Source organism: Neoarius graeffei, chromosome 6 (genome assembly GCF_027579695.1).
Source record: "Neoarius graeffei isolate fNeoGra1 chromosome 6, fNeoGra1.pri, whole genome shotgun sequence".
In the NCBI taxonomy this organism is placed as follows: Eukaryota; Metazoa; Chordata; class Actinopteri; order Siluriformes; family Ariidae; genus Neoarius; species Neoarius graeffei.
The window spans coordinates 103,184,908-103,212,717 of record NC_083574.1 but is presented as its reverse complement, the minus strand read 5'-3'; the positions used below and the strand labels follow the sequence as shown (position 1 = coordinate 103,212,717).

Here is a 27,810-nt window from a genome sequence, read left to right as displayed (position 1 = left end):
AAATAAATGTAAATATTACTCGTTGTGCTCAGTTAACTTTCATCCATTCTATCAGTTTGATCATTCGTGAATTCACTTGTTTATTTCATTTGTAGTTCAATCTGGTTGTAGGCTAGCTTGAGCCTTATTGGGATCTGCAGTGCTAGCTGCTAACAGAAATTGGTGAAGTCTCTGGAAAGCACAACCAGCTAGTATGACAGGGTCACAAACCATTTTCTGGAAAAGGAGCGGAGAGCAGAATTTGTGTATAAATAGTGTGCATCATATAATGTTCATGAATCTGAAGTGTGTATATTGTTCAGTAATGCTAAGAGAATGGTGGGCTCTGTGTTATAGGTTATACCTGGGTATAATATTCAAGGTTCTGTGTGTTGCATAGCCTACCTGGTTATGAATTTCCAGACTGTGTTGCAGAAGATGTTCAAGGATGTGTTGCACAGCTGGGTGTTGTGTTAAAGACTCTGTGTTGCATATCAGGGTATGATGTTCAAGGCTCTTCGTTGAATAGCCAGTGATTTTTGGATGTTTGATATTTTTGATTAAGGATATGAGGCACTAGCCTGGCAAGCCAGACTATAACATGAAATGTACAAGCAAAAATACTTTCTGCCACTAGGTAGGGTTGTCTAGTTCACTATGCTAATGGGGCACACCTTTCTATGCTTTGATATCCGGCCTACAGGTTTTACGATGAATGCGTAAAATGGGCTTCCCCTGTTTTAAAAACCAGCAGCCGCCACTGCTATACACCTATGTAGATATTGCACCAAAAACCAGACATTTGCAGCTAGAATAGTCATTTACCACATTAGCAATGTATAGAGTGTATTTCTGATTAGTTTAAAGTGATCTTCATTGAAAAGAACAGTGCTTTTCTTTCAAAAATAAGGACATTTCAAAGTGACCCCAAACTTTTGAATGGTAGTGTATGACATATCTGAAAGTTAACAACGCCAATCACTAGACTGATAATTCAGTGTGTTTTTGTGAGCTGCTGTGACTTTTTTTTTATTTGTAAGATAGAAGTGTAACGGATGGCAGGGGCGTCACTAGGAATTAAGCTTTACAGGGGCACTGCACAATGCACCTTAACGTTCCTGTCCCCAACCTATGCAAAGTGGATAATTCTCATGCTCTCGTGGATGAAGTTATGCGAGGAATAGGTAAACGAGACGGAAAACACATCCCAGTCCCCAAAAAATGTATTGTTGGCATTTGGGCTTTTAATGCATGCTGATGCTAAACGTGTCACCTCAACTCTCACGATTCACGAACTTAGCTGGTTAGTTATGACTGACTAGCACATAGCCTACAACCTTAATCTGACCTCTCTCACCCTCCTCCTCATCTGTCACTGTTTCCCTGCCCCTGTCTCTGCTTCGTGAGAAGAATTGTCTGATATCCATCTGGAAAAGTCATTTAATATCGTTTAATTCAATGTAGTTTAATGGGTTTGTTAGAATATGGTTTGCTTAGTTTTTGTTGCAAAAACTTCGCGCTACCTTACCTCATCCAGAGCCCATTCTCTGACTCATCCAAAGAGTAGACTCATCTCTCCAGTAGGCTAAATGGACTCATGGCACGCCGCATGCACGCTATGTTTACAGTGAGAATCTCCCAGACCAATCAGAAAATTAGTTAGAAAGAAGAGGCGATAGAAGTTTGAAACACACTCTGTCCTACAACTTACAGTCGATAAATGATCTGCCAAAGAAACTAGTTTGTTACGAAAATCTTTCAACATTTTCTTACTGGGGCACAGCTGATTTTTACTGGGGCACGTACCCCAGTAAAAAAGGCCTAGTGACACCCCTGAAGGATGGAATGATGAAGTAAATGAAAATAAAATGTAAATATTATTTTGGGTAATATTAGCCTCTTTTAAAACTGTTAAAAATAACGACAGTTTTTAAACTAAGTTTTCACCGTCTGTTCAGTATTAGTGCTGACAGATGTTTACAGCTGTTTACTAGTGCTGAGCCAGTGTGTGTTACTGTCAGAAAACTTGTGTTGAATTACAGTATGATTCTCTTTAATGTACCGTTGTTCTATCAAACTGTGCTACCTATCGAGATATGCTACCCTGCGTCTTTGCGCAGACCCATTTTTTTGAGCTCCGTTTCCACGCCCATCATTTCATGCTACCTTGCAGGAGTGACTTTGCTGGAATCTGAAATGTATATTTCAGAATATGAGAATAGAGTATCAAAACATGCTCCCCATGCTCTGACAGCGCCCTTGGAGGGACTGGAGGTGTAAAATAGAATGTGTGTCTACTGGGAGCATTATTTGATGGAGAATATTGGTAGATCAAAATGTGCTATTTTAAAAACGTCAATCAAAACATGCAAGCCAAGCTCGGACAGTACACGTGACCTGGTTTGTAATGTAAATAAATATGTAACGTAACTTGTTGTGAGTTATATCTTTAGGAGATATACAAAAATCATACCGATAATCAACGGGAGCAGTTTTTGACAAAGTAGCATAAATCGATGGACTCTGCTGTCGATTAGCGCTACGTTAGCATTTTTCAGTAGAACACCACAAATCATCAGAACACCGTCCATTGCAGGGCTCCATGCACACACTTTTACACACTCATTCACACCTAAAGGGCAGTTTATCTTCACCAGTCCCCCCACTAGCAGGCGCCCTTGTTCTGCATTATTATAAAACTTAGTGTGTTTCATCACTGAGTTACTCACCGCAGTGTCTCCAGTTTACACTCGTGTTTCTTCAGTAGATCACAGAGCTTCTCCACTCCTGAGTCTCCCAGTTTGCACTCACTCAGATCCAGCTGTCTGATGTGTGATGGATTTGTACAGAGAGCTGAAGCCAAAGCAGTGCAGGATTTCTCACTGACGCTCTTCCTCAGTCTGCAGAGGGAGACAGAGAAAAGATATTTAGTCCTTTATTAGAGTGAACTCAACACTGTTACAGTATTAAGGTCAATAACTAAAGAATAAACCACTGTGTGTGCGTGTTATATTTCATTTCTTTCACTCTTTAATTGCTTTTTAATTGCATTCTTGAAGGCCAACGCGAATTTAACCATGAATCGGCGCCGTCAGCGCAGCAGTGAAGTCACCTTCCAGCCGGTGTAGTGTTCATCAGTAGTGTTACCGAAAGCTAATAAAGCAGTCAGTGCTATCGAGACCAAGTAGCACAGGCTAATGACCGAGAAACTAAGATTTCTGTCTCCAGACTCTTCTTCCACACTGCATGCTCACTACAGTATTTTTCACTCAGACTTAAGGATTTATTCCCCTGTGGAATTTACTGAGTGAAAATCAACATCGACAGCTTCACACAACAGAGCGACCTGGCAGCCTGACGCTAATCCCTTACAGAATCCTTTACCCTGTTGCTGTCTGAAGTCCCAGCTCTAATAGTAACGGTTCACCACTGCTTGTAAACATGCGTGAAGAATATCTAATGAAGTTTTGGGAGCCTTTCAGGTGTTCAACATGTCTTTAGTTTCAGTTTATTTATTTATTTAGTGTTTAATTATAGCACAGCTAATCCTAGCACTGGATTAGCCGAATCTTTCTCTTTCCCAGCGAACAAAGAAATAGTTCTGTGCAGCAGAAACCTCCCTCATTGGATATTCGCATCAGCTCTGATGTGTGACGTCACGTTGTCTTGATAAATGAAATAGTAGTCTGTTAAATTCATGTGATTCACATTTAGTGGTTACAACTGACCTGTTTATTCTTATTTTTTCTGAAAAATAATGTAAATATATAAAATCTGTAAAATGTTTAAAATAATTGAGTCAGTTGTGTATAATTAGGAGTTGAGGTGAAATGCGGCTGTAGTGCTGTGGCCTACTATCAGGCCCGGCGCCATGGGGGGGCGAAAGGGGGCGTCGCCCCCTCGTGGCTACAGCCCCGCCCCCTCAACGGAGACTCAGATCACTTAATTGTTTTCTTATGAAAATATAATGTATTATAGACGTATTAATAATTTGCATTTTCAAATACGAAATATTAAGTGGTTGGGCATTGCACAAAAATACATTTTACATAAATCACTACTAAAACTGGCACGGTAGAACAAATCTGATTGGTTGTTATGATTCTTACGTTGCAATCGTAGAATTCAACTGTATTAAGGTAGGATTATTTCAAAAAGCCTGAATTTAATATTAACCCTGTTTTAGACATATGTATCAATCCTAACTACTGGGGACTAGTTATTGTGGGTGTGTGTGTGAAATGCTGACACAGCCGCGCACACACAGACCTGTGATAAGGACAAGGGTCGTGCGGGCGGGCGGGGGTTTTACATGCACACTTACAAGTGCACTGTCTCTGCAATATCCTGCAATATGCAGTCAGTTTACGGGAGTAGTCTTTCCCCCACCGAATTAAACGAATTCAATCACAATATTGTGAATCCATTTTCTTTCTTTGTAGGCTAAGTTTATCTCCGTTTATGTCGGTGTATGTGTTCATATATGGTCTGCTTTGTGCACAAATAGCGTAAGAATATGTGTCGTTGACGTCACCCCCCATGCAGCGGGGGTGAAAATTCATCACTTCAGAGTGTTTTGTCCCCTACACGCCTAAACTGGGATCGCGGATTAAGTGGTTAGCGTTGACTCGGTGCGAGTCAGGAAGGCTATTACTGGTGCAGCCGCGGGGTCTGTTGGTTTTTTTAAATTATGATTTTGGCCGCCGAGCCAAGTACCTTAGACTTGCATTGACGTTTTGTTTTCATGCCGCGGAGCTATTTGTATGTATTTTAAATTTAAAGGACTTGCCTGTAGGTTTGTGAGTGTTGTTTTATGTTTGGCATCTTTCCGGTTGTAACGCGTGTCTGTGAGAAAATCGGAGGGGAGGGGTAACAGGTGGGCACGGGTGCTGATAAAGCGCAACTGCCCTGGTAATATGCCACATGATTTTCCCGGACTAAAGCAACCTTCGGGCCGTGGTTTTGTGGTTGGCGCAGTTAATTGTTTGAAACACGTTGTCAGACCGCCATCACTACTACACACTATATGAAAAAATATTTGCCCCCTTGCGATTTCTAATTGCCCCCTTAGTAAACTGTTCCTGGCGCCGGGCCTGCCTACTATAAAAGCCGTGTGACATAATTCGTGAATATCTACAAAACTGAGCTGTAAGAAATGGAATATTTAAGCCTGGGCTTCAATGAAAACAGCGTTTTCTCGAAGAGGCAGGGACTCGGCAGGTTGTAAGGTGAGTACAATTCACTGTCAGCGGCTTTCCAATCAGCACAGGCACAGTCCGCATGGATACAGTCGCTTCTGGCTGTAAAAAACAGCAACTGAGTGAAAACAGAAAATAGAGATCGATGTGTTTAGAGTTGTTTCTTACGTAAGTTTCTGCAGTCTGTAATGTGGATCCTGCAGCAGAGCCGAGAGCTGATCCACTCTGACGTCTTCTGATGTTATGTCGCTCAGATCCAGCTCCGTGTGCAGTAAGGGGTTTCTACTGAACATTCGAGTAAGAAGGTTGTAGGCTTCCTCTGCTTCAGCACTTTTCAACAACCTGTAGGGATTTGAAGAGAGAGGTTCTTTTCACAGTATTTATTTATTTATTCGTTTGTTTGTTTGTTTATTTATTTAATATGATGTTTGCTTCTAGAAGAATCACCTGAGTGTCAGTTTGTTAGTTTTGCAGTCAGTAAGTTGTTGGACTCCTGATGCTCCAGGGTCGTTCCCTCTGAGATCCAGCTCTCTCAGGTGTGATGATGGGTTTAGTCTCAGAGCTTCAGCCAGAGCAGTGTATCCTTCCTCTGTTATACTGCAGTCTGAAAGTCTACACAAAAACACACAACTCTCTGATTTTATGTTGGAAATCTCTGTAAATCTCCTCAAAAATCAATGAGAGTTAAAAATGTGGCAGCTTTCATTGTGAGACTAAATTATTTTCCCTGTTTTTGTCCTCTCTGGAAACACACGCCAGTTTACCAATCTGTGATGCCTGAAATGTTCTGAACTCAGAAACAGACATTATAAAGTCAGGAGTGAAAACTGGATCATAGCAGGAAATATAAAGTCTTTTCCAAATGAAATATTTCTCCGTTCTGTCTGACACGCCCCCTCAAATTCACTCGGCTTTAATAAAACTATACAGTGCATATGAAACATTTTCAGACCTTCTGCTTTTACTGAGAACTTCTTTGTTGTGAAGACTTTACAGAGTCTGAAAATGTAAAGTTCCTGACACTGGACGCTTCTTCCATAAATGTTGCAGACGACACAGAGATGATGATATGAAAACAGATGCAGAACGTCGACCGTCATCTGTATTCTTATCCCTTTTTCCCTCCGTATGTGGATAATGAGATCATTTCTAAACTGCTCAGTGCACTGTTTGAAATCTACAGACACCACAACACTGACACGACGACATCTACTGTATTTCACGGCTCTATCAGAGCCTCTGGATGATGAATGAAGTGTGTATTAGATGTTACCTCACAGTCTCCAGTTTACAGTGTGGATTCTTCAGTTCTGCAGAGAGCAGCTTCACTCCTGAATCCTGAATCCTGTTCTGACTCAGATTCAGCTCCCTCAGGGTGGAGGATTCTGATCTGAGAGCTGTGAGCAGAGCTGAACATCCTTTCTCTGTCAGATTACACTCACGGAGTCTGAAAGCACAATAAATCACAGTTAACTGTGGGTTTTTCTTCAGCAGTTCTGTGTGCAGAAGGGGGTCTTTTCTCCTCAAACTACTCATTACTACTGAAAAAGACATGAAAACTCGATGAATGATTGATAACCTAAAGGCAAACTGTTCAACACTAACATCACTAACTGAAGTTTACAGATTAATATATAATTCAGTTCCGTACTGAAGTTTTTCAGCTCTGCAGTGTGGATCCTTCAGTAAAGCAGAGAGTTGCTCTGCTCCTGAATCTCCTGCGATTTTCCCACTCAGATTCAGGTCCGTCTGCAGGATTGGGTTTATACCCAGAACTTTAGTCACATGATCATAAGCTTTCTGTGCATTGGGACTTTTCAACAACCTGTAGAGAGAGAAAGAACAGATAAATAATCACAGTCATTTATCATTTATTACACTGAACAGCAACGCAGTGTTACTTTTTCACTAATTGTTTGGTCCTTGGTGGAAAACTAATTTTAAACATTCACACTCTCACTTCAGCATCATTCTGACTTCAGATTTCTTCATTTATTTCCTTTATAAAAAATATGAAGATAAAAATAATAATTGTGTACAATCATAAAAATACTGTAAAAGTGTGAGAAATGTGAGTAACAGTGCACTATACAGTGGTGCAAACAGCAAAACTTTACTAATTAGTCAGAATGAAAGCTGTGTGCATTTACTGGGGGAAAGTGCTCACCTCAGTGTACATTTTCCATCATTCAGCAAATTCCTAAACTCCTTCATTCCTGATGCTCCAGGGTCGTTCCCTCTGAGATCCAGCTCTCTCAGGTGTGATGAGCGCTGTGACTTCAGAGCTTCAGCCAGATCAGTGTATCCTTTCTCTGTTATATTACAGTCTGAAAGTCTGGAGAAGGAGCAGAAAGTTCAGCATGTGGTTTAGGGTGGATTTGGGGAAATGTTCTCAATGCTCAGTACTTCATTATTCTTTCATTTCCAGAAACCCTTCGTCACTAATGAACTACATACACGTGTTTGTAAATTACATACACATGACAAGTTTTATTCATTTAGAATTTATTTGGAGTTGCATGTAATTCTACCTCAAAAATGCAAAGGTCACTAATTTCAGTACAAATAAATCCTCACCGCTCCGTTTGACTGAATGGATATTATTCAGCTAATTAGTTAATTATCCAGGCAGAGCAGTTAGTCCACTTGGCCAAATTACAGCTTTACTAATTAATCCAAATGTTGATCACTCAAATAAAAAATCTCTTTTTTATTTCTGCCCTAACTCAGTGTGATTGAATATAACCCCACTGACCATCTCGGTGACGGTGAGCAGTGGTGTGTCCAGGCTCTTTGGTGGATGATAAATGAGCACACGACAACATCTAATACCTTCAGATTTTCCAAACACAAGATACTGATTGATTTTAGGGCCTTTTTTGTTGATTTTGTGTTGATTTTAGGGCCTGATAAGGCATTTTTTGTCACTGATAAGGACTGTGATTTATGATAATCGATATTCTCGGCTGAAACACACTCCTCGAAAAAAAAGACAAACGTCTTCATTCAAATGAGAGCGTATTAAAATATTGTGATGAGTACAAAAATAGTCAAGCAGGCCTCAATGTACATTTATAACATTTTGAATAATGTACACAACAAAATTACTTTAATGAGGCTTTTATACATAACTATTCATCTGGAAACAGACACATTTATTAGTTATGTGTTTTCAAGAAATAGCCGACTTCATTAGAAATAAAATGTTTAACCCATCTTCACTCAAATATAGCATATATGCAATGCTAATATCACAAAGAAACACTTTAGGATACTTTATTCTTTGATTTATATCGGAACTGCACAAAAATAATTTCAGACAAAACAAAAAATATAATGTGTATATACTCTATACACCATTAATTTATGTGTACGACTGAAACTGACTTTCTTTAAATCACTGAACCCCTTCATCTGTTTTCCACACCGTTGCGATTCTGCTCGACTCTGCTTGGGTCCGCTAATAGTTGTGATTTCTGGGGTTCCAGCAGAGAAGTCACAGTTCTCCCTCTGGTGGACAAACTATGCACCAACACTCAACATGTTTGAATGATCCATCCTCTGTCTCTACATTATTTTTAATTGCCATTTATCAGCCGTTATAATGCTGATGCTAATTTATCAGCAATCACCTCATAATGACATGCCGATTTATCACTTGGGCTCTCGTTGGTTTTGTCTCATCTCATTCATCTCATTATCTCTAGCCGCTTTATCCTGTTCTACAGGGTCGCAGGCAAGCTGGAGCCTATCCCAGCTGACTACGGGTGAAAGGCGGGGTTCACCCTGGACAAGTCGCCAGGTCATCACAGGGCTGACACATAGACACAGACAATCATTCACACTCACATTCACACCTACGCTCAATTTAGAGTCACCAGTTAACCTAACCTGCATGTCTTTGGACTGTGGGGGAAACCGGAGCACCCGGAGGAAACCCACGCGGACACGGGGAGAACATGCAAACTCCACACAGAAAGGCCCTCGCCGGCCACGGGGCTCGAACCCGGACCTTCTTGCTGTGAGGAGACAGTGCTAACCACCACACCACCGTGCCGCCGTTGGTTTTGTTATTAAAAAAAAATCTTCCATATTGTTTTCCTCTAAGAAATCTTGTTTGCAGGAGCTGCTTTTCATATCATTTTCCCTCTCGCTGTTATTTTTTCTCTGTGAACATTGCCATTTAGAATTAAACTTTTTCAGTCGCTTCCAATACAGTGTAATTTATTTTATAAATTAAATCTAAGTATCTGATAATGAAGGCTTTTGGGAAACGCTCACAAAACAGGCTCACATGTGTTGTCCTTTGTTCAGCTGCTGATTGTTGAATAAAGTGAGTTGTTATTGGGAAACACAGCCCTGAATGAGTTGCTGATTAATCTGTTCCTACACGCTACAAATATACTGAGAATGAAATAAAACATCATTGATCTCGTCATGTAGAATATTAAATGACTTGCCGAAGCGTCTGGAGTTTGCAGGATGAGCTCTTTAGTAGAGTAGAGATCCGAGTCACTCCTGGATTTCCCAGTGTGTTCTCACTCAGGTCCAGCTCTGTCAGGTGTGAAGGGTTTGAAGTAAGAGCTGATATCAGGTCAGTACAGCCGCTCACTGTAATACTGCAGTTACTCAGCCTGCAGACAGAGAACACAGCTGAGAAAAACCTCTTTAAACAACCCACACAATCAACCATCAAAAATAATGGAGTATCAGAAATGTATCAGAAATAACGGAGCTATAACGGAGTGGTGAGAACGTGGACAGTGGACTGTTCAGCCACACTCTCAGAACCACAGGAGATTCTGCAGCAGGACTGATTGTGCTAAACAGTGTTCACACTACACTAATATCTTTAAAGATTTAATGTGAACACAAAGAAAAATACCAGGTGAGGAAGTCACCCGACAGTGGCGCTATAATATCTCTGAGGGGTTTGAAATTCAGAGTAATTTCAGTGCAGTAGCCAACATTTATCACCATTATTTAAGGGAAGCACAGGTTCTGTCATATTTCACATGAGATTCATTTACTTACTTTAATTAACATAAAATAAATAATGAAGCGTGTTATACTACAGGGGTTCCCTTTTTATAACTAAATGATTTCAGTGAACTCTTAATAATTTCTTTCTCTTATTCACAGAGTAAAATGATGCCACTTCATCAGTTTTGTCAACAAAATTCAAAAGGGTTTTATTTATCAATTACAAATTCTAAATCTATTACAGTTATTTTTCTTACTTTTTTAATCATTCACTTTTTTCAACATTTATTTTTTCTTAGACTAAAAATAATTTACTTCAGTTTCTCCAGAGTGCAGTTTGAGTTGTGCAGTAGATCAGAGAGCTCCTTCACTCCTGAGTCTCCAATTGTGTTCTCACTCAGGTCCAGCTCCTTGAGGTGTGAGGGGTTTGTTCTCAGAGCCGATACAACAGCACCACAATCTTCCTCAGAGAGACGGCACTGACACAACCTGCAGGGGGAGCAGATTAATTTCATTGTGCTTTTCCTTCCTCATCTTAACTGACTTTACTTAAAGAGTGTGAAGCTTCCTATCAGGCTCCTGTTCTGCTCTTCTGGATCTGTCTCTGCTTGTTGCTCTGATCATGTCTGGGTATCGTATGACGATATCTCACTGTGTGTCTTGTGTGTTTAAGAATTCTTGACGGTGGTAAGTGCAGTTCTCACTGTAGTCATGAAATAATCTGACAGGTCCGTACTGTACATTACTCTGTTACTGTAACTACTTCAACCTGGAGGATTTTATTATCTGCAGATTAACTGGTGGTTTGTGACCAGTGTTTAACATTTCTAGAAGGTTTTCTGTTACTTTTAGTAATAATTATAGTTTCAGTATAAACCTTAATCCAGCTGCTGGTTGCAGGAGATTATTATTAATAATAATAATAATAATAATAATAATAATAATATCTTGACAGAAAGTCTTCTTAAATTCTTCTTAAAGCCCTCAGCTCTTTCTGACATTGTTGATTTTATTTGAATGAATAACATTACCCCAGTTTTTGCAGTTTGAATTGTTGGTTTTTCAGCACATCCCAGAGCTCCTTCATTCCTGATCCTCCCAGTGGATTCCCACTCAGCTCCAGCTCTCTCAGGTGTGACGGGTTTAAACACAGAGCTGATGCCAGAGCAGCACAGCCTTCATTTCCCATCCCGCTCTTATTTACCCTGGATACAGAGAGACAACAAGGAAGAGAAGTCTTTGGTTTCAAATTGTACCTGTTACAGTATTTTTAATGTAAAATACAGGTTATACACAGTTAAACATTCAACACAGTTATTAGATTCCAAAAGGAATGCACTCCACTGTTTTAATCTAAATGTGAAGGGAATAACTGATAAAAACGAACTTGAGTATCTCTGGTCTGCAGTGTGAATCCTCCAGTAGAGCAGAGAGCTGCTTCACCTCGGAGTCTCCGTTTATTTCCTCACTCACATTGAGTTCTCTCTGCAGTAACGGGTTCTCAACCAGAACCCTAGAAAGGAAATCATAGCCTTCCTGTGCAGCAGCACTTTTCAACAACCTGCAGAGACAGAAAGGAAGAATGTTTTATCTCTGAGGAAAACTCACATTTGAAGTCAGGATATGCATGATCAGGGAAGAGGAAGTGAAAACCGTCACTGAGATACTTTGGTGGGATTTAAAACCAATCGCTGTTTCACTAAAATCACATGGACATGCTCCTGTTTGTTGAGGATCTTGTTTATGGCTGAAATGAGATTTATTTTGAGGTTTCCAATCATAAGGAAAACAAAAGTAATTCTCACCATACCTGTGATGCTACCAATAAAATAAAATACATAAAAAGTCTTACAGAAAGTCGATGGTGCTGACTGCTAATAGACTACGGCTTATTCTGTATGAAACAAGGTTCATCAATATCAGTGTATTACATTTTATTTTAGTGTCTGCATGCAGGTAAGTATTATATTGCTGTAACCCACAGTGGTGCACAAATTTATTATTAACCTGCTATTAATTCCATTTCTGCCAACTAAAATATAAGAGCCGACAGATCTGGCTGATTCCGAACACTGGGTTGTTTAAAACTGTGGGGCAGCAGATACGGAGGCAGGTGCAGGTAGAATGAGCTTTATTGAAGGCTGCAAACAAAATTCAAACGCAGGCTCAAACTCCAGGGAAGGGTCAAGAACAAACAACATAAACTAGTGCAGTCAAGAGCAAGACGAGAAACCCAGAAACAGGATCAAACCCAGAGAGTTGATCAATACCCCAAAGGCTTGCTATAGACTGGTATAGAAACACAGAGTGTATACTTGTAGACTGGTACCAAAATCCAGAATTGTGACACCCAAAGGCATTTTTGAGATAAAGTCGGCAAACAGTCTTATTTTGTCAATTTGGGTGTGCCGAATTCAAATCTGCAATATGCCGAGCTCTGTCTGACCTCTATTGACCTCTAGAGGTCATTGAACTTTGGGCCTGTAAACGTCTCAGCTGAACCCAGTTTCTCAGCTTTCTAAGGAATGAAATGTACTAAAATGATTAATGAAGTTAGCAAATGGCCTTGCTTGTTAAATGTTTGGGTGCTGAATTCATTTTTCATTTGTAAAACGACATATGACCTCTGATAACCTCAAGGTCATTAAACTTGGCCTATAGGCCTATGCATTTAACGGCATTTTTAAACTGACTTTACTCCCCCAAAAAGAATATGAACAGACAAAAAACAAATAGAAAGGAACAAATACAACAGGGCGGCACGGTGGTGTAGTGGTTAGCGCTGTCGCCTCACAGCAAGAAGGTCCTGGGTTCGAGCCCCGGGGCCGGCGAGGGCCTTTCTGTATGTAGTTTGCATGTTCTCCCCGTGTCCGCGTGGGTTTCCTCTGGGTGCTCCGGTTTCCCCCACAGTCCAAAGACATGCAGGTTAGGTTAACTGGTGACTCTAAATTGAGCGAAGGTGTGAATGGTTGTCTGTGTCTATGTGTCAGCCCTGTGATGACCTGGCGACTTGTCCAGGGTGTACCCCGCCTTTCGCCCGTAGTCAGCTGGGATAGGCTCCAGCTTGCCTGCGACCCTGTAGAACAGGATAAAGTGGCTAGAGATAATGAGATGAGATGAGACGAGACAAATACAACATTAAATGCCAGTCCATGTACATGACTTACTTTTCACAATGAGAATGCCTAGGCGATCAACTTGCATAACATTGCATTACATTTAGCGGTTATTGTTTATACAAAACTACTGAAAAAAGGACAGATTCAGAAGTATACAAAATGTGGGGGTATACAGGTTAATCAGGGTTAGTATATGAGTTTTTTTGTTTGTTTTTTGTTTTGTTTTAAACGAGGTAAAGCCTTTACAAAAAACAAACAGCAAAGAAAAAAACTCTCATATATACTAACCCTGATTAACCTGTATACCCTGTATGCCCCCACATTTTGTATGCTGCTGAATCTGTCCTTTTTTCAGTAGCTTATTTCCTGATGACTTCTCTTTAAATTTAAATGATAGTGCCCAATGTCTGTAACACACTGGAAAAAAATTAGGACCAGTCGAATAAACCATAAATTACGGTCAATTATCAACTTTATCCTTTTTTTTCAAAGAAACTATCAAAGTTTTTGTACAGCATTCCTTTATGTTTAATATTTATATAATTGTGTTAGTTTATAGAAGAATCACCTCAGTGTTGTTAGTTTACAGTCCGGATCCTGGAGTAAATCAGTGAGCAGCTTCACTCCTGATGCTCCAGGGTCGTTCCCTCTGAGATCCAGCTCTCTCAGGTGGGATGATGGGTTTAGTCTCAGAGCTTCAGCCAGAGCAGTGTATCCTTCCTCTGTTATACTGCAGTCTGAAAGTCTGTGTAAAATGTTGCCAAAGAGGATCGAGAATAAAAAGGGTGAACATCTTAGAAAACAATATAGAATTAAGAAGCTATTTGGCACACTGGAAAACATGGCACTTCTATTCATAATATTATATTAAACACAATACTGAAGACATCAAAATTATGAAATAACAAATGGAACATATGTGGAATTATGTTGAAAATAAAAAGTGTTAAAAAACAAAATGTGTGATATTTTAGATTCTTTAAAGTAGCCACCATTTACCTTGATGCTTTGCACACTATTCGCATTATCTTAACCACCTTCATGAGGTAGTCACCTGGAATAATAATCACCTCGAGTGATGTGGCAAAATGGCAGCCAATCACTTTGTCACCATACTACTACTACTACAACATCGACCTCAGTCGGGCATACAGTGGTGCCTGAAAGTTTGTGAACCCTTTACAATTTTCTATATTGCTGCATAAATATGACCTAAAACATCATCAGATTTTCACACAAGTCCTAAAAGTAGATAAAGAGAACCCAGTTAAACAAATGAGACAAAAATATTATACTTGGTCATTTATTTATTGAGGAAAATGATCCAATATTACATATCTGTGAGTGGCAAAAGTATGTGAACCTTTGCTTTCAGTATCTGGTGTGACCCCCTTGTGCAGCAATAACTGCAACTAAATGTTTCCGGTAACTGTTGATCAGTCCTGCACACCGGCTTGGAGGAATTTTAGCCCGTTCCTCCATACAGAACAGCTTCAACTCTGGGATGTTGTTGGGTTTCCTCACATGAACTGCTCTCTTCAGGTCCTTCCACAACATTTCCACTGGATTAAGGTCAGGACTTTGACTTGGCCATTCCAAAACATTAACTTTATTCTTCTTTAACCATTCTTTGGTAGAACGACTTGTGTGCTTAGGGTCGTTGTCTTGCTGCATGACCCACCTTCTCTTGAGATTCAGTTCATGGACAGGTGTCCTGACGTTTTCCTTTAGAATTCGCTGGTATAATTCAGAATTCATTGTTCCATCAAGGATGACAAGCCGTCCTGGCCCAGATGCATCAAAACAGGCCCAAATGGGATAAGGTTCTTATGCTGGAATGCAGTGTTTTCCTTTCTCCAAACATAACGCTTCTCATTTAAACCAAAAAGTTCTATTTTGGTCTCATCTGTCCACAAAGCATTTTTTTCAATAGCCTTCTGGCTTGTCCACATGATCTTTAGCAAACTGCAGATGAACAACAGTGTTCTTTTTGGAGAGCAGTGGCTTTCTCCTTGCAACCCTGCCATGCACACCGTTGTTGTTCAGTGTTCTCCTGATGGTGGACTCATGAATATTAGCCAATGTGAGAGAGGCCTTCAGTTGCTTAGAAGTTACCCTGGGGTCCTTTGTGACCTCGCCGACTATTACACGCCTTGCTCTTGGAGTGATCTTTGTTGGTTGACCACTCCTGGGGAGGGTAACAATGGTCTTGGATTTCCTCCATTTGTACACAGTCTGTCTGACTGTGGATTGGTGGAGTCCAAACTCTTTAGAGATGGTTTTCTAACCTTTTCCAGCCTGATGAGCATCAACAATGCTTTTTCTGAGGTCCTCAGAAATCTTTGTTCGTGCCATGATACACTTCCACAAACGTGTTGTGAAGATCAGACTTTGATAGATCCCTGTTCTTGAAATAAAACAGGGTGCCCACTCACACCTGATTGTCATCCCATCGATTGAAAACACCTGACTCTAATTTCACCTTCAAATTAACTGCTAATCCTAGAGGTTCACATACTTTTGCCACTCACAGATGTGTAATATTGGATCATTTTCCTCAATAAATAAATAAATGACCGAGTATAATATTTTTGTCTCATTTGTTTCACTGGGTTCTCTTTGTCTACTTTTAGGACTTGTGTGAAAATCTGATGATGTTTTAGGTCATATTTATGCAGAAATATAGAAAGGGTTCACAAACTTTCAAGCACCACTGTAATAATGGACTCTCCACTCCTCTCTATCCATCATTAGGGTCCTCAATTCAGTGGTGTCGACCACTCCAGCATCTTCTTTGAGGACATCCACCACCGTTTTGAGTGGCCACCCAGGGCATCTTCTGCCCTGTGTGGGCTCCCATAATACCATTACAGATACTGGGATCTCTGGATGTTGGAAGCAGTGGCCGGCTAGCCTGAGTCGCCTTGCCGCTATTTTCTCTGAGACCCTAGGGAGGTCTCCATACAATTCTTGATTGGTGATGTGTTGCTGCCAGTTGATATTGTGAATGGCCCTCAGCATTCTTGTATAACACCTGTCCAGGGACTTCGTAAGGGGAGTGGTCAGGGTCCAGACCTCCCAGCCATAGAGCAGGATGGATTTAATGGCTGCTGTGAATATCCTGGCTTTTAACCCTCTTGATAACTTGGATGTCCAAACTCTTTTCAGGTTGTGGAGTGTGGATGGCCTTTCTGTTTCTTCGCATGCAGCAGTAAAAGACCTCGGAGTGATTATTGACCCCAGTCTTTCATTTGAAACTCACATTGATAACATTACCCGGATAGCTTTCTTTCATCTCAGAAATACTGCTAAGATAAGAAATTGAATGTCACTACATGACGTGGAAAAACGAGTTCATGCTTTCGTTACCTCCAGGTTGGATTATTGTAATGCCTTACTGTCTGGATGTCCCAAGAAGTGCATAAACAAGCTCCAGTTAGTTCAAAATGCAGCAGCAAGAGTCCTTACTAGAACTAGAAAATATGACCCCATCACCCCTGTCTTATCCACACTGCATTGGCTCCCAATCAAATTTATTACTGATTATAAAATACTACTGTTGACCTTTAAAGCACTGAATGGTCTCGCACCACAGTACCTGAGTGAACTTCTGCTCCTCTATGACCCACCATGCCTCCTTAGATCAAAAGGTGCAGGCTATCTGCTGGTACCTCGTATAGTGAAGGCTACATCAGGGGGCGGAGCCTTTTCTTACAAAGCCCCACAGTTATGGAACAGCCTTCCAAGTAATGTTTGGGAATCCGACACAGTCTCAGCATTTAAGTCTAGGCTGAAAACATATCTGTTTAGTCAAGCCTTGTGTTAATGGTGTTTATGAGGTAAAGGTATAGATCTGGAGGATCCTCAGACAGAGTGTTCTGGTAAACTGGGATGTATGGATGCTGTCAGTCCCCACTCGCTTGCTCACTCGAGTTTGTTGACGGTGTAGTGGCTGCTGCTTTATGTCCCGGGGCTCCATCATGCCTGTGTTACCTTCTGGCTCTCCCTTTTTAGTTATGCTGTCATAGTTAGTTGCCGGAGTCCCTGCTTGTACTCGGTACAATATGTATACTGTTCCTACTTATTGAGGTGACATTGGGCATACCTAACAACCTGTGTTTTCTCTCTCTCTCTCTCTCTCTCTCTCTCTCTCTCTCTCTCTCCTCCCCCTCAAATCTGTCCCTCTGAGTTACATATCGGTCCTGGGATCGAGATGCTGAACCTCTTCTGCTCCTCGGACCTGCCTGATCCATCCTGGTGCCCTGTGTCTGGTTTGAGTCTCATCACATCGCTCCTGTGGAGGACGGCCCCATGTGACAGTTGAAAGTCACACCTGGAGGATGCTCTGGACTCTTACAGTAATGCTTTTATGGCTGAGGACTACAGTTGACTTGCTAACTTTAGGACTGCAGTTGTCATGAACAGTTTTGCACTCAAGTTTCCATCAGTGAAGAGTTTAAAACATCAACAAAACTGACTTCATATTAAAACTGTCAATGTTATAGTCATGTTGTCTGTTGGTGCCCAAATGTGGATGGGTTCCATTTTGAGTCTGGTTCCTCTCGAGGTTTCTTCCTTGTGTCGTCTGAGGGAGTTTTTCATTGCCACCGTCGCCAAAGACTTCATCATTGGGGATAGATTAGGGATAAAATTAGCTCATGTTTTAAGTCATTCAAATTCTGTAAAGCTGCTTTGTGACAATGTTTATTGTTAAAAGCGCTATACAAATAAACTTGACTTGACATTCTTTGACTATCTTCCTCGCTGTTTGTATGCTAGGGTGGTCAGAGGCTCTTGCTTTCTTGATGCTTTTAACAGTTGGTAAAAGCTTCATTGCGCCTCTGTTCGCATCAATAAATCTGGAGTAGCAGTCAGTGGAGCTTTCTTCAAGGTCAAGAGCCTCAAAATGATTCCTTACCTCGATGGTATATTGGGCTTGGAGTGTAGGATCTCCCGCAAAGGCCTTCCAGTCAATCTTTGGTGCAGGGATTGTCTTTGGCTGGTGTAGGCTGAGCCTAAAACTCATACTGATGACCCAACGGTCTGAGCCCGCTATGCTGAAGCTGTTATAAGCCTCAGTATTGATTACACTGTTCCACCACTTTCTTCAGACAATGATATAGTCTAGTTGGCTTTTAGTCAGGGTGGACCTATCCTCCTGAGTCCAGAGTGTGGACAGTAACAAAGTATGACTGTACAAGCAGGATTCCCTTTAAATTCAGTAACTAAAATACAGTTGCAGACAGAGGTTATGCTTCAGAAGGACTTTCTCGCTCTAATGCTGAGCATTAGTCCAACCCCTCCTTGGGATGAATTTGTGATTATTTCTCTCCATACAGATGTGACTCGGTGAAAATCTTCAACTACTTCAAACTTAAGCTCTTCACTTGGGTGGACTCTCCTATGCTCCTGGATACCAAACATGTCAATCTTGTGTTCTTGCATTCTTGATGCAAGCTCTTTTGCATGATTTCTGAGGTGCAGTGTGTTAGCATTGAAGGTGACAATGCGCATTAATATGAGACCCTCCAGGCGCCACTTTATCTGGAGAGTCTTGACTTGAGAGGCTGTTATGTCAGAATTGTTTGAGCTCATGTAAGCAATAATAGACCTGAAATAATAGACTGTCACTGTAAGTGAGGAAGAATTACAAATGATGAAAGAAAATGCTGTTCCTAAAAGCACTAAAGATGATACGCAGTTTGGTCTAAAACTATTCAAAGGTAAGGTGGAATTGTGATTTATTTTATCGATTTCAAAACAAAGTATTTTATGTGACTCGGCTTAAATAAGTGACACAAGTCTGCGCTGCAAAGTTATTACATTTACTTGTCGCTTTTGAAGTTTGAAATACTTTTTTTCCAATATTTTTAAAAAAATAATCAGATGTATTTTACAATAAAACAGTGCGTCACAGGCTCAGTGAATATCGGTGAAAATGAACTTTTTCACGATATTCTAATTGTTTGAGATGCACTAATATATACAGATCTAAAAATAAACATTTCTGTAATTATTTTCCTCTTTATTCTTTGTGTATCAGTTGCAATAAGCAATTCTTCAGATCAAGTCGACCCAATAGGAGAGATGAACTCACCTCAGTTTCTCCAGTTTACAGTTTGGACTCTTCAGTCCAACACAAAGCTGCTTCACTCCTGAGTCCTCCAGATGGTTACTGCTCAGATCCACCTCAGTCAGTTTGGAGGATTCAGAGCTGAGAACTGTGTGTAAAGCTGAGCAGCTTCTCTCTGTCAGGTTACAATCACTGAGCCTGAAAGGAGGGAGAGACATTTCAAACAAAAATACTATTCAACCATTCTTTAAAGAATGATTCACCACCAACACCCCCCAACATGCGAACGAACAGAGAGAGAGAGAGAGAGAGAGAGATATTGAATGTTAACTTTACCTGGTGCCAGTGAAAACAAGGGAAAATATATTTTGAAAGATAAGACAATGATGACATAAACTATTCGATTTTTTATATTTTAATGAGGATGTGAATATTTGAAAATCCTGACCCATCCCCACCTGAAAGCTGAAAATATCAGAGGAACTCATAAAACACTGAGCCCTTCATGAACACAAACACAAAACTGTTTGTGCTGTAAGACAGAAAATCACTGCTGTACACAGAATATTCACGGCATTACCACGGCCACAGCGTCACGACTGTTTCACTCTGTGCTGGTTGCTGTCATATCCTGTTCAGAATGAACTCCTGATGAGTTTTGATGATTAAACAGTATATTTAATCGATAGCGTGAGGGAGAACTGAACCATGACTCTCTAGCAAGGTATCGACCCTGACAAAAGGAAGTGTGTGTCTCAGTACTCAGTGTATTAGTAATTCACACACACGGTATTTATTCGGCCCGCTTACGTTAATAATCCAGACTCAGAATATCTTTGTATGTGTTCAATTCCCAGCAGCTTGTGCTCATTTTTAATGATCTACTCGCCAATACTGCTCTGTGTGCTCAGCTCAGCCGTCCTCTCTATTTAATACACTGTTTATACACAATAAAGATGTTTTTATTGGGTTACTTGTATTGTAGGAAGATGTGATAGCTCCGCCTCCTGATATTTAATGGTTTTCAATCTGATTTGCTTTGAGCGTTCATCATTTTAGTGCATCAAGAACAGTCATTTCCTGTTAATCTTTTCATTAGTGCTACAACTTACATCACATGGTATCAGATGTTGGGACTGGACACTTTTTTAGGAGTACTGTCAGTAACGGCGCTGAAAACCTGAGTTCAGAGCAGCCTCCACACATGGCCACTCTGGACTACACTTCCCAAGATCCACAGCGACCCTCGTCACCAGAGTTCTAACAACATCACCTGTCTCCAATCTACCTGCTATCACCTTCTCCATATAAGCTCAGCTGTCACTCTCAGTATTTGCGAAGTATTGTTCTGTGTCCCTGTGCCTGACTTTACTGAGCCGTTTGACTATCTGCCTGACTTCCCGTTATTGAACTCTGTTTACGTTTACTTCCGACTTCGTCCTCTCGCCTTATCTGTGATATCCTGTTCATCGATGGACTGACTCTTGCTCGTCCCTGACTACGTTTCCAGTTTCCTAATTTGGATTTGTTCACAGTTCGCGATGCACCCGCTCTCCCCTGCAACTGCATCCATAAGTGCCTGCACCCTGACAAGTACATGCAACTCAGCACAGTATCAAACTGGAGCGGCGGCTACAATTATTGACACCTTAATGATCTTTTGGCCGTTGCAAAAGTAGAAAATACTTTCAATACGTAAATTGTGCATGAATAATTCCTCAAACTTCCACTGAAAAAAAAAAAAAGAGAGTTGATTCCTGATTACTTCGTGTATCAGATCAGGTGACACTGTTTCACAATTACCGACATCCAGATGAATATTTTTAGAAAATAATCAGTATGTGGTATTAAGTTAACAAAACAGTTTTTATTTAAAATTTGTTTTCCATAGACTTATATTTAGGACAAAATATCTTTTATATAAATATATGGATGTTGGTGTTTACGTAAATGAGGAAGTAATTCTAATGTTTGTAAACAAATGAACTGATAATGTTTAACCTGCGTCAGAAAATCTTTCTGTTCCACTTTCTAAGGATTTTCGTAGATCACATTTTGTTAATCATTTCATGTTGTTTGTATTAATTTCTAATTTTGTCGTTTACCCATAAATGTCAACAGGCAATTGACACTGAAACCACATGAACATCCAGGTCAAAGGTCGCATCTCATTCCTCAAACCAAAATATAAAATGTCTACTGATATTGTAATATGTGGTAGATATTTACAATAAACTGCAAAAAAAAATCTGAATGGAATAGAAAAATCTGAAAAATTCAAGCATGTAATTTTTTATATGCTAGGAATTAAATTATGGTGTAATTCTATTTATTATTATGATTATAAACAATATATTATTATTAATAATAAAATTATAATAATTGTTATTATTCATAACTATTATTATTGATTTGGGGCTTGGCGTGATGTTCAGAGCGATGTTGCTTGGTGGCGTCATAGCGACTGTGCAGGCGGTTTGGGACATACCAGCACTCGGCGTGACGGTGCATCTGTGCTCGCTTTGTGGATCCATGGCGTGGTGTTCTGAGTGATTCTGCCCGGTGGTATCGCGGTGGCTCTGCTGGAGGGTGTGGCACTTGTTTTCACTTGCCTTTTGGTGGGATTGTGGCTGGTACACCATTAGAATGACATTCTGACCTTTATTTGGTGGACTTTTTTTTCCCTATAATTGTAAAGTGGGGCAGCATGGTGGTGTAGTGGTTAGCACTGTCGCCTCACAGCAAGAAGGTCCGGGTTCGAGCCCCATGGCCGACAAGGGCCTTTCTGTGTGGAGTTTGCATGTTCTCCCCGTGTCCGCGTGGGTTTCCTCCGGGTGCTCCGGTTTCCCCCACAGTCCAAAGACATGCAGGTTAGGTTAACTGGTGACTCTAAATTGAGCGTAGGTGTGAATGTGAGTGTGAATGGTTGTCTGTGTCTATGTGTCAGCCCTGTGATGACCTGGCGACTTGTCCAGGGTGTACCCCGCCTTTCGCCCGTAGTCAGCTGGGATAGGATCCAGCTTGCCTGCGACCCTGTAGAACAGGATAAAGCAGCTAGAGATAATGAGATGAGATGAATTGTAAAGCGACCTTGGGTTTTGAGAAAGGCATGATAGAAATTTTAATAATAATTATTATTATTATTATTATTATTATTATTGCAATTGGATTCCAAATACTCCATAAACATTCCATTCTGTTATGAATCAGAAAGAAATTATTATAAATCACAGCACTTTTATTTTTTAAAGTACTTCATCTGTTACACAAAGATCGATCCATAACAGTTGTAAACGTCCCTTAATTCCACAGGGTGTCGATAATAGTGGACACTGGTGAAAGTGATCATTATTATCGACACCTCACGTGACTTCTCAAGCACACGTTTAGATACAAAATGGCGACTGTCAAATGAAAGAGTAAGAAACAGAGGAGGTTTCGACGAGGAGATCATGAAATATCGGTGAATTTGATCAGTAAAAACATGTCCATGATCTTTCCACCATGCTTACCAGTAATGATAATGTCCGGGTTTTCCTCAAAATGCAGATTGTGCTGAAAAAAATTACATCTCAGGTAACGAGCTGTCATCAGACAACAAGATCAAAGGGCGAGGGGTGGGGTGGGTCTTCTGGTTGATTAATTAACCAATAATAACTGTTGGAACTGAAACTCACCTTTGTAAAATTGTTTTTTATTGGTAAATCTGAAAAAGTGTCGATAATTATGGACTGTCGATAATTGTAGCCGTCACTCTAATATACAATACCAGTATCAATAACAATGCATCCCGAATACATCCTTTAGGAAGAATAAATTATCACGAGCAATTTGGTGTATTGCTGTGAAATGCAATCAGAACAGCTCCTCTCCCTCCCAAAACCTGAGTTTAATAGAGAACCGAGTTTGTGGAAGTGAAGGCGCGGTCAAGCATCAGTTTGGGAATGGAGAGTGAAGGTGCGGGAGGTGAGTGGCAAAGGGACACCTGGGACTGATTAACAGTGATGAGAGAGTGTGTGTGTGTGTGTGTGTGTGTGTGTGTGTGTGTGTGTCAGAGTGAGACTGAAGCAATAAAGCTGCTGAAAAGTGCAAGTTGAAAGTGAAAGCTAGTCGGCCTTTCGATTTCATAAACTCGGTGAAATTTAGTTCCCTCTGAAATGTGGTGATTGTGATATATGTTTTTATTTCTGTAATATCTCACAAAATATCAGGCCATTCTGTGGCTGGGAAGTTATTTAATTTGAGGAGATTAAAGCAAATAATGTGCATGAAATCGTTCGCTTCGTGCAGTCAAGCAGACAGAGGAAGTCCGTGTGCGCATGCACAGGTTTACCTTCTTCTTCTTCTTCTTTTGGGTTTTATGGCAGCTGGCATCCACAGTGTTGCATTACTGCCATCTACAGGTTTACCTTTGAGCGTGCACTGACAGTTCCATCATTCTGTCACTAAACAAACAGCTGATCACACTGAGGTGCTCGTTGACCACTGAAATTTATTAGTTTGGTCCTACGTTTCCTTTCCTTCGTATATAACAGAACATCTTTTCTTCTCACTTTCTGTTACTGTAGTCGCTCTTTCACGTTTCATTCGCACACTCACACCCTCCATTTTTCTCTCCTGTTTCAAATTTGTATCCCACAATGCCTTGCATGAACGGGGAAAGCCCACCACGTGATGCATGACATAATATCTTGTATTGGGTCATGGTGAAGCAGGAAAAAATAGTGGAGAATTTAGGGCCACGTGGAGATAAATTCATTAATTGTTCTATTTTAAAAAAAACTAATAAAATTGGAAGTCTGTGATTCGAATTCAGTAGCTTTCGGTCACTAAACAAAAATAATTGGGTGTCGGGGAAAATTCTTTTTATGACCAACACCTGAAAATCTGAAAGGCAATCTACCTTGAATAAAGCAAAAGTAATCAGCCCGTCTCCATCCCATCAGTCTCCCATACCCCGTAAAGTGTCACAGGGTTTTACTTACAGAACTGTTTTGGCTTGCTGGACGACTGGTAGCAGCCTCTTAAAGCATTCATCTGACTTTATGAACTTCTGTAGCTGAAACACTTCCAGATCCTCATCTGATGTCAGCAACACAAAGACCAGAGCAGACCACTGAGCAGGTGAGAGTTCAGCTTCAGAGAGACGTCCTGAGCTCATGTAACTTTGGATCTCTTTCACGAGTGAATCATCATTTAACTCATTCAGACAGTAGAAAAGGTTTATTAATCTCTCTGGAGATGGATTTTGTTCAAACTTGAACTTGATGTACTCAACTATGTCCTTCTGGCAGTCGGAGCTGCTTCCTGTGTGTGGCAGCAGATCTCGAATGAGCTTCTGATTGGACTCCACTGAGAGGCCCAGAAGGAAGCGGAGGAAAAGATCCAAGTGTCCGGTGTCACTCTGTAAGGCCTGGTCCACTGCATCTTTGAGGAAGTCAGACATTTCTGATGTGTTGAAAAGACCAGACAGAGCAGTGGTTTGTTCTTTTGTTGGGTTTTTGTCAAGAAAGCAGAGAAATGCATACAACGCAGCCAAAAACTCCTGAATGCTCAGATGCACAAAGCTGAACATATTCCCCAGGTGGAGTCCCGATTCTTTTCTGAAGAACTGAGTACACACCCCTGAGTACACTGCCACTTCTCGAACATCAATGCCACACTCTCTTAGGTCTTCCTCATAGAAAATCAGGTTTCCTTTCTCCAGCTGTTGGAAAGCCAGTTTTCCCAGTGCCAGGATACTCTCTCTGGTCTGCTGAGGATCAGGGTCATATGTTCCATGGTACTTTTGGTCCTTTTGTTTGATCTGAAAGATCAGGAAGTGTGTGAACATTTGAGTCAGAGTCTTGGGGATCTCTCCACGCTCTGCTTCACCCAACATTCTCTCGAGAACAGTGGCTGAGATCCAGCAGAAGACTGGGATGTGGCACATGATGTAGAGGCTTCTTGAAGACTTCATGTGTGTGATGATTTTATTGGCCAGGCTCTGATCATTGATCCTTTTCCTGAAGTACTCCTCTTTCTGAGGATCACTGAACCCTCGTACCTCTGTTGCCTGGTCTACACTCTCAGGAGGGATCTGATTGGCTGCTGCTGGTCGAGTGGTTATCCAGAGGAGAGCAGAAGGAAGCAGATTCCCCTTGATGAGGTTCGTCAGCAGCACATCCACTGAGGCCGACTCGGTCACATCACACAATCTCTCATTGTTCTGGAAATCTAGAGGAAGTCGACACTCATCCAGACCATCAAAGATCAACAGGATTTTGTAGGTATCACTGTCTATTACTTCTAGGTCCTTAATATCAGGGAAAAACTGATGAAGAAGATTCCTCAGACTGAGGTTTTGCTGCTTCATCAGATTCAGCTCTCTAAAGGGAAGTGGAAACATGAAGGTGATGTCCTGATTCACTTTTCCTTCAGTCCAGTCCAGAATGAACTTCTGCACAGAGACAGTTTTTCCAATTCCAGCAACTCCTTTAGTCAGCACACTTCTGATGGACGTGTCTTTAAAGAGATCATTACATTTGATGGGTTTCTCCTCCGTTACTGGTCTCCTGGACACTGTCTCAATCTGTCTCACCTCATGTTCATCACTGATGTCTTCACTCCAGCCTTCTGTGATGTAGAGCTCTGTGTAGATCTGTTTCAGAAGTACTGATGTCCCATGCTGGGAGATTCCTTCATTTATCCTTTTAAATTTATCTCCAAGTCTGGATTTGAGTTTTCGTTGATATACAGAGGCCCGCTCTAACAAACAGAACAATGTGATGGCCATTATTTTCATGTATAAACACTATACACAGTGTGAAAGTTAATATCGATAAAAAAGAACTGTCATACATTCCTAATAAATACATAAATATTATGGAAAAGAACCAAAACACTAGGATTATCTCGGAGTCGTTTATTTGTTGAAATAACTGTAGTCATTAGGATAAACAGCAGTATGATAATATCGACCAGTGGCCCAGTGTGTTTCCTTTAAACTGAGAGAATATTGTAATCTAAAGCTCTTACTGATCTGCAGTTGGTGAGCGAGATCTTTCTGCTTCAGGTTCTTCAGGATACGCAGTGTGATCTTCAGCACACTCTCTCTAATACGGTCCAGATCCTCCTCCTCCGCTTTCTCCTCCCTCTCAGAGCATGCTGGGTAATCAGCACTCAGTAGCTTCTTTAAATTGTTCAGTTCATTCTTCACCAATGTGATGACTTTGTGCTCCAGCTTGTGATTTCAAAAAAAGCAATAAAATTAAATAAATTAATAAAAATGGGACATAACCTGATTTTACACCAAGTTGCTGTTGAATTCTGGATTCTGATTGGTCAGAAGGGGTTAACTGGATTTCTTTTCTCATTCTAATAAATTTCTATAGCTGATGTACAGCTGTTTCACAGGGACCTGTACAGCAAACACTCCAACTAAATCGATTAAAAATGTGAGTAATCGTTAATATGGTGACGTTTTCAGTAAACAGATGTTTATTTCACATGTAGATAAAGGAGTCTCCATTATCAGTCCTTTGTATGTCAGAAGCTGATTTTAAAACAGATTGAAATATAGTTTTGTCCGATTACCCATAATGCTGCTGTAACTGTAAACTGTTAACTGTAAATTACTGTCATCGTTTCAAATTAAAATTGTGTATATTAATTACACAACAAAACACATACAAACACACCTGGAATACGGACTCCATCCAATTTCTGCAGCTGTTTTCTGGTTCCTGTTTTGGGGTTCTGTAGATAAACAAACATTGTAAATTACTTTTTTTAATTTTAATATCAGAACACATCCTGTAGACCTGTATCACACAGCTGTGATATATAAACCTCTGGAACTCCACACACGAGTCTCTTATCATGGGAGAACTGGCTCCAATGGCAACATAAAGGACGTTTCAAGGATGTGTTCAAGGATGTGTTGCACAGCTGGGTGTTGTGTTAAAGACTCTGTGTTGCATATCAGGCTATGATGTTCAAGGCTCTTCATTGAATAGCCAGTGATTTTTGGATGTTTGATATTTTTGATTAAGGATATGAGGCACTAGCCTGGCAAGCCAGACTATAACATGAAATGTACAAGCAAAAATACTTTCTGCCACTAGGTAGGGTTGTCTAGTTCACTATGCTAATGGGGCACACCTTTCTATGCTTTGATATCCGGCCTACAGGTTTTACGATGAATGCGTAAAATGGGCTTCCCCTGTTTTAAAAACCAGCAGCCGCCACTGGTTTGAACCTCCTGTAAAGCGTCTTTGAGTACCATGAAAAGCGCTATATAAAACAGATGTATTATTATTATTATTATTATTATTATAAAGGTCAAGGCCGGAAAACCATACTGGGTGCCCATGATCTTCGGGCCCTTAGACGGCACTGCATCACATACAGGCATGCTTCTGTATTGGAAATCACAAAATGGGCTCAGGAATATTTCCAGAGAACATTATCTGTGAAC

The 27,810-nt window shown here is 40.6% G+C and overlaps 1 protein-coding gene across 1 annotated transcript in view; it reads right to left on the bottom strand.

The window, feature by feature from the left end:
• LOC132888209 (protein NLRC5-like) overlaps window positions 1-27,810 on the bottom strand; it is a 951,571-nt gene that overhangs the window by 913,547 nt on the left and 10,214 nt on the right. The window contains exons 5-19 of the mRNA XM_060924270.1: window positions 27,032-27,089; window positions 26,370-26,574; window positions 24,338-26,099; window positions 19,377-19,550; window positions 13,848-14,024; window positions 11,548-11,721; window positions 11,192-11,365; window positions 10,476-10,649; window positions 9,638-9,811; window positions 7,345-7,512; window positions 6,829-7,002; window positions 6,451-6,624; window positions 5,625-5,789; window positions 5,346-5,519; window positions 2,709-2,879 (exon numbers count right to left, since the gene is read on the bottom strand). Of these exons, the coding sequence (XP_060780253.1) occupies window positions 2,709-2,879; window positions 5,346-5,519; window positions 5,625-5,789; window positions 6,451-6,624; window positions 6,829-7,002; window positions 7,345-7,512; window positions 9,638-9,811; window positions 10,476-10,649; window positions 11,192-11,365; window positions 11,548-11,721; window positions 13,848-14,024; window positions 19,377-19,550; window positions 24,338-26,099; window positions 26,370-26,574; window positions 27,032-27,089 (4,098 nt within the window). The remainder of the gene's footprint in view (window positions 1-2,708; window positions 2,880-5,345; window positions 5,520-5,624; window positions 5,790-6,450; window positions 6,625-6,828; window positions 7,003-7,344; window positions 7,513-9,637; window positions 9,812-10,475; window positions 10,650-11,191; window positions 11,366-11,547; window positions 11,722-13,847; window positions 14,025-19,376; window positions 19,551-24,337; window positions 26,100-26,369; window positions 26,575-27,031; window positions 27,090-27,810) is intronic.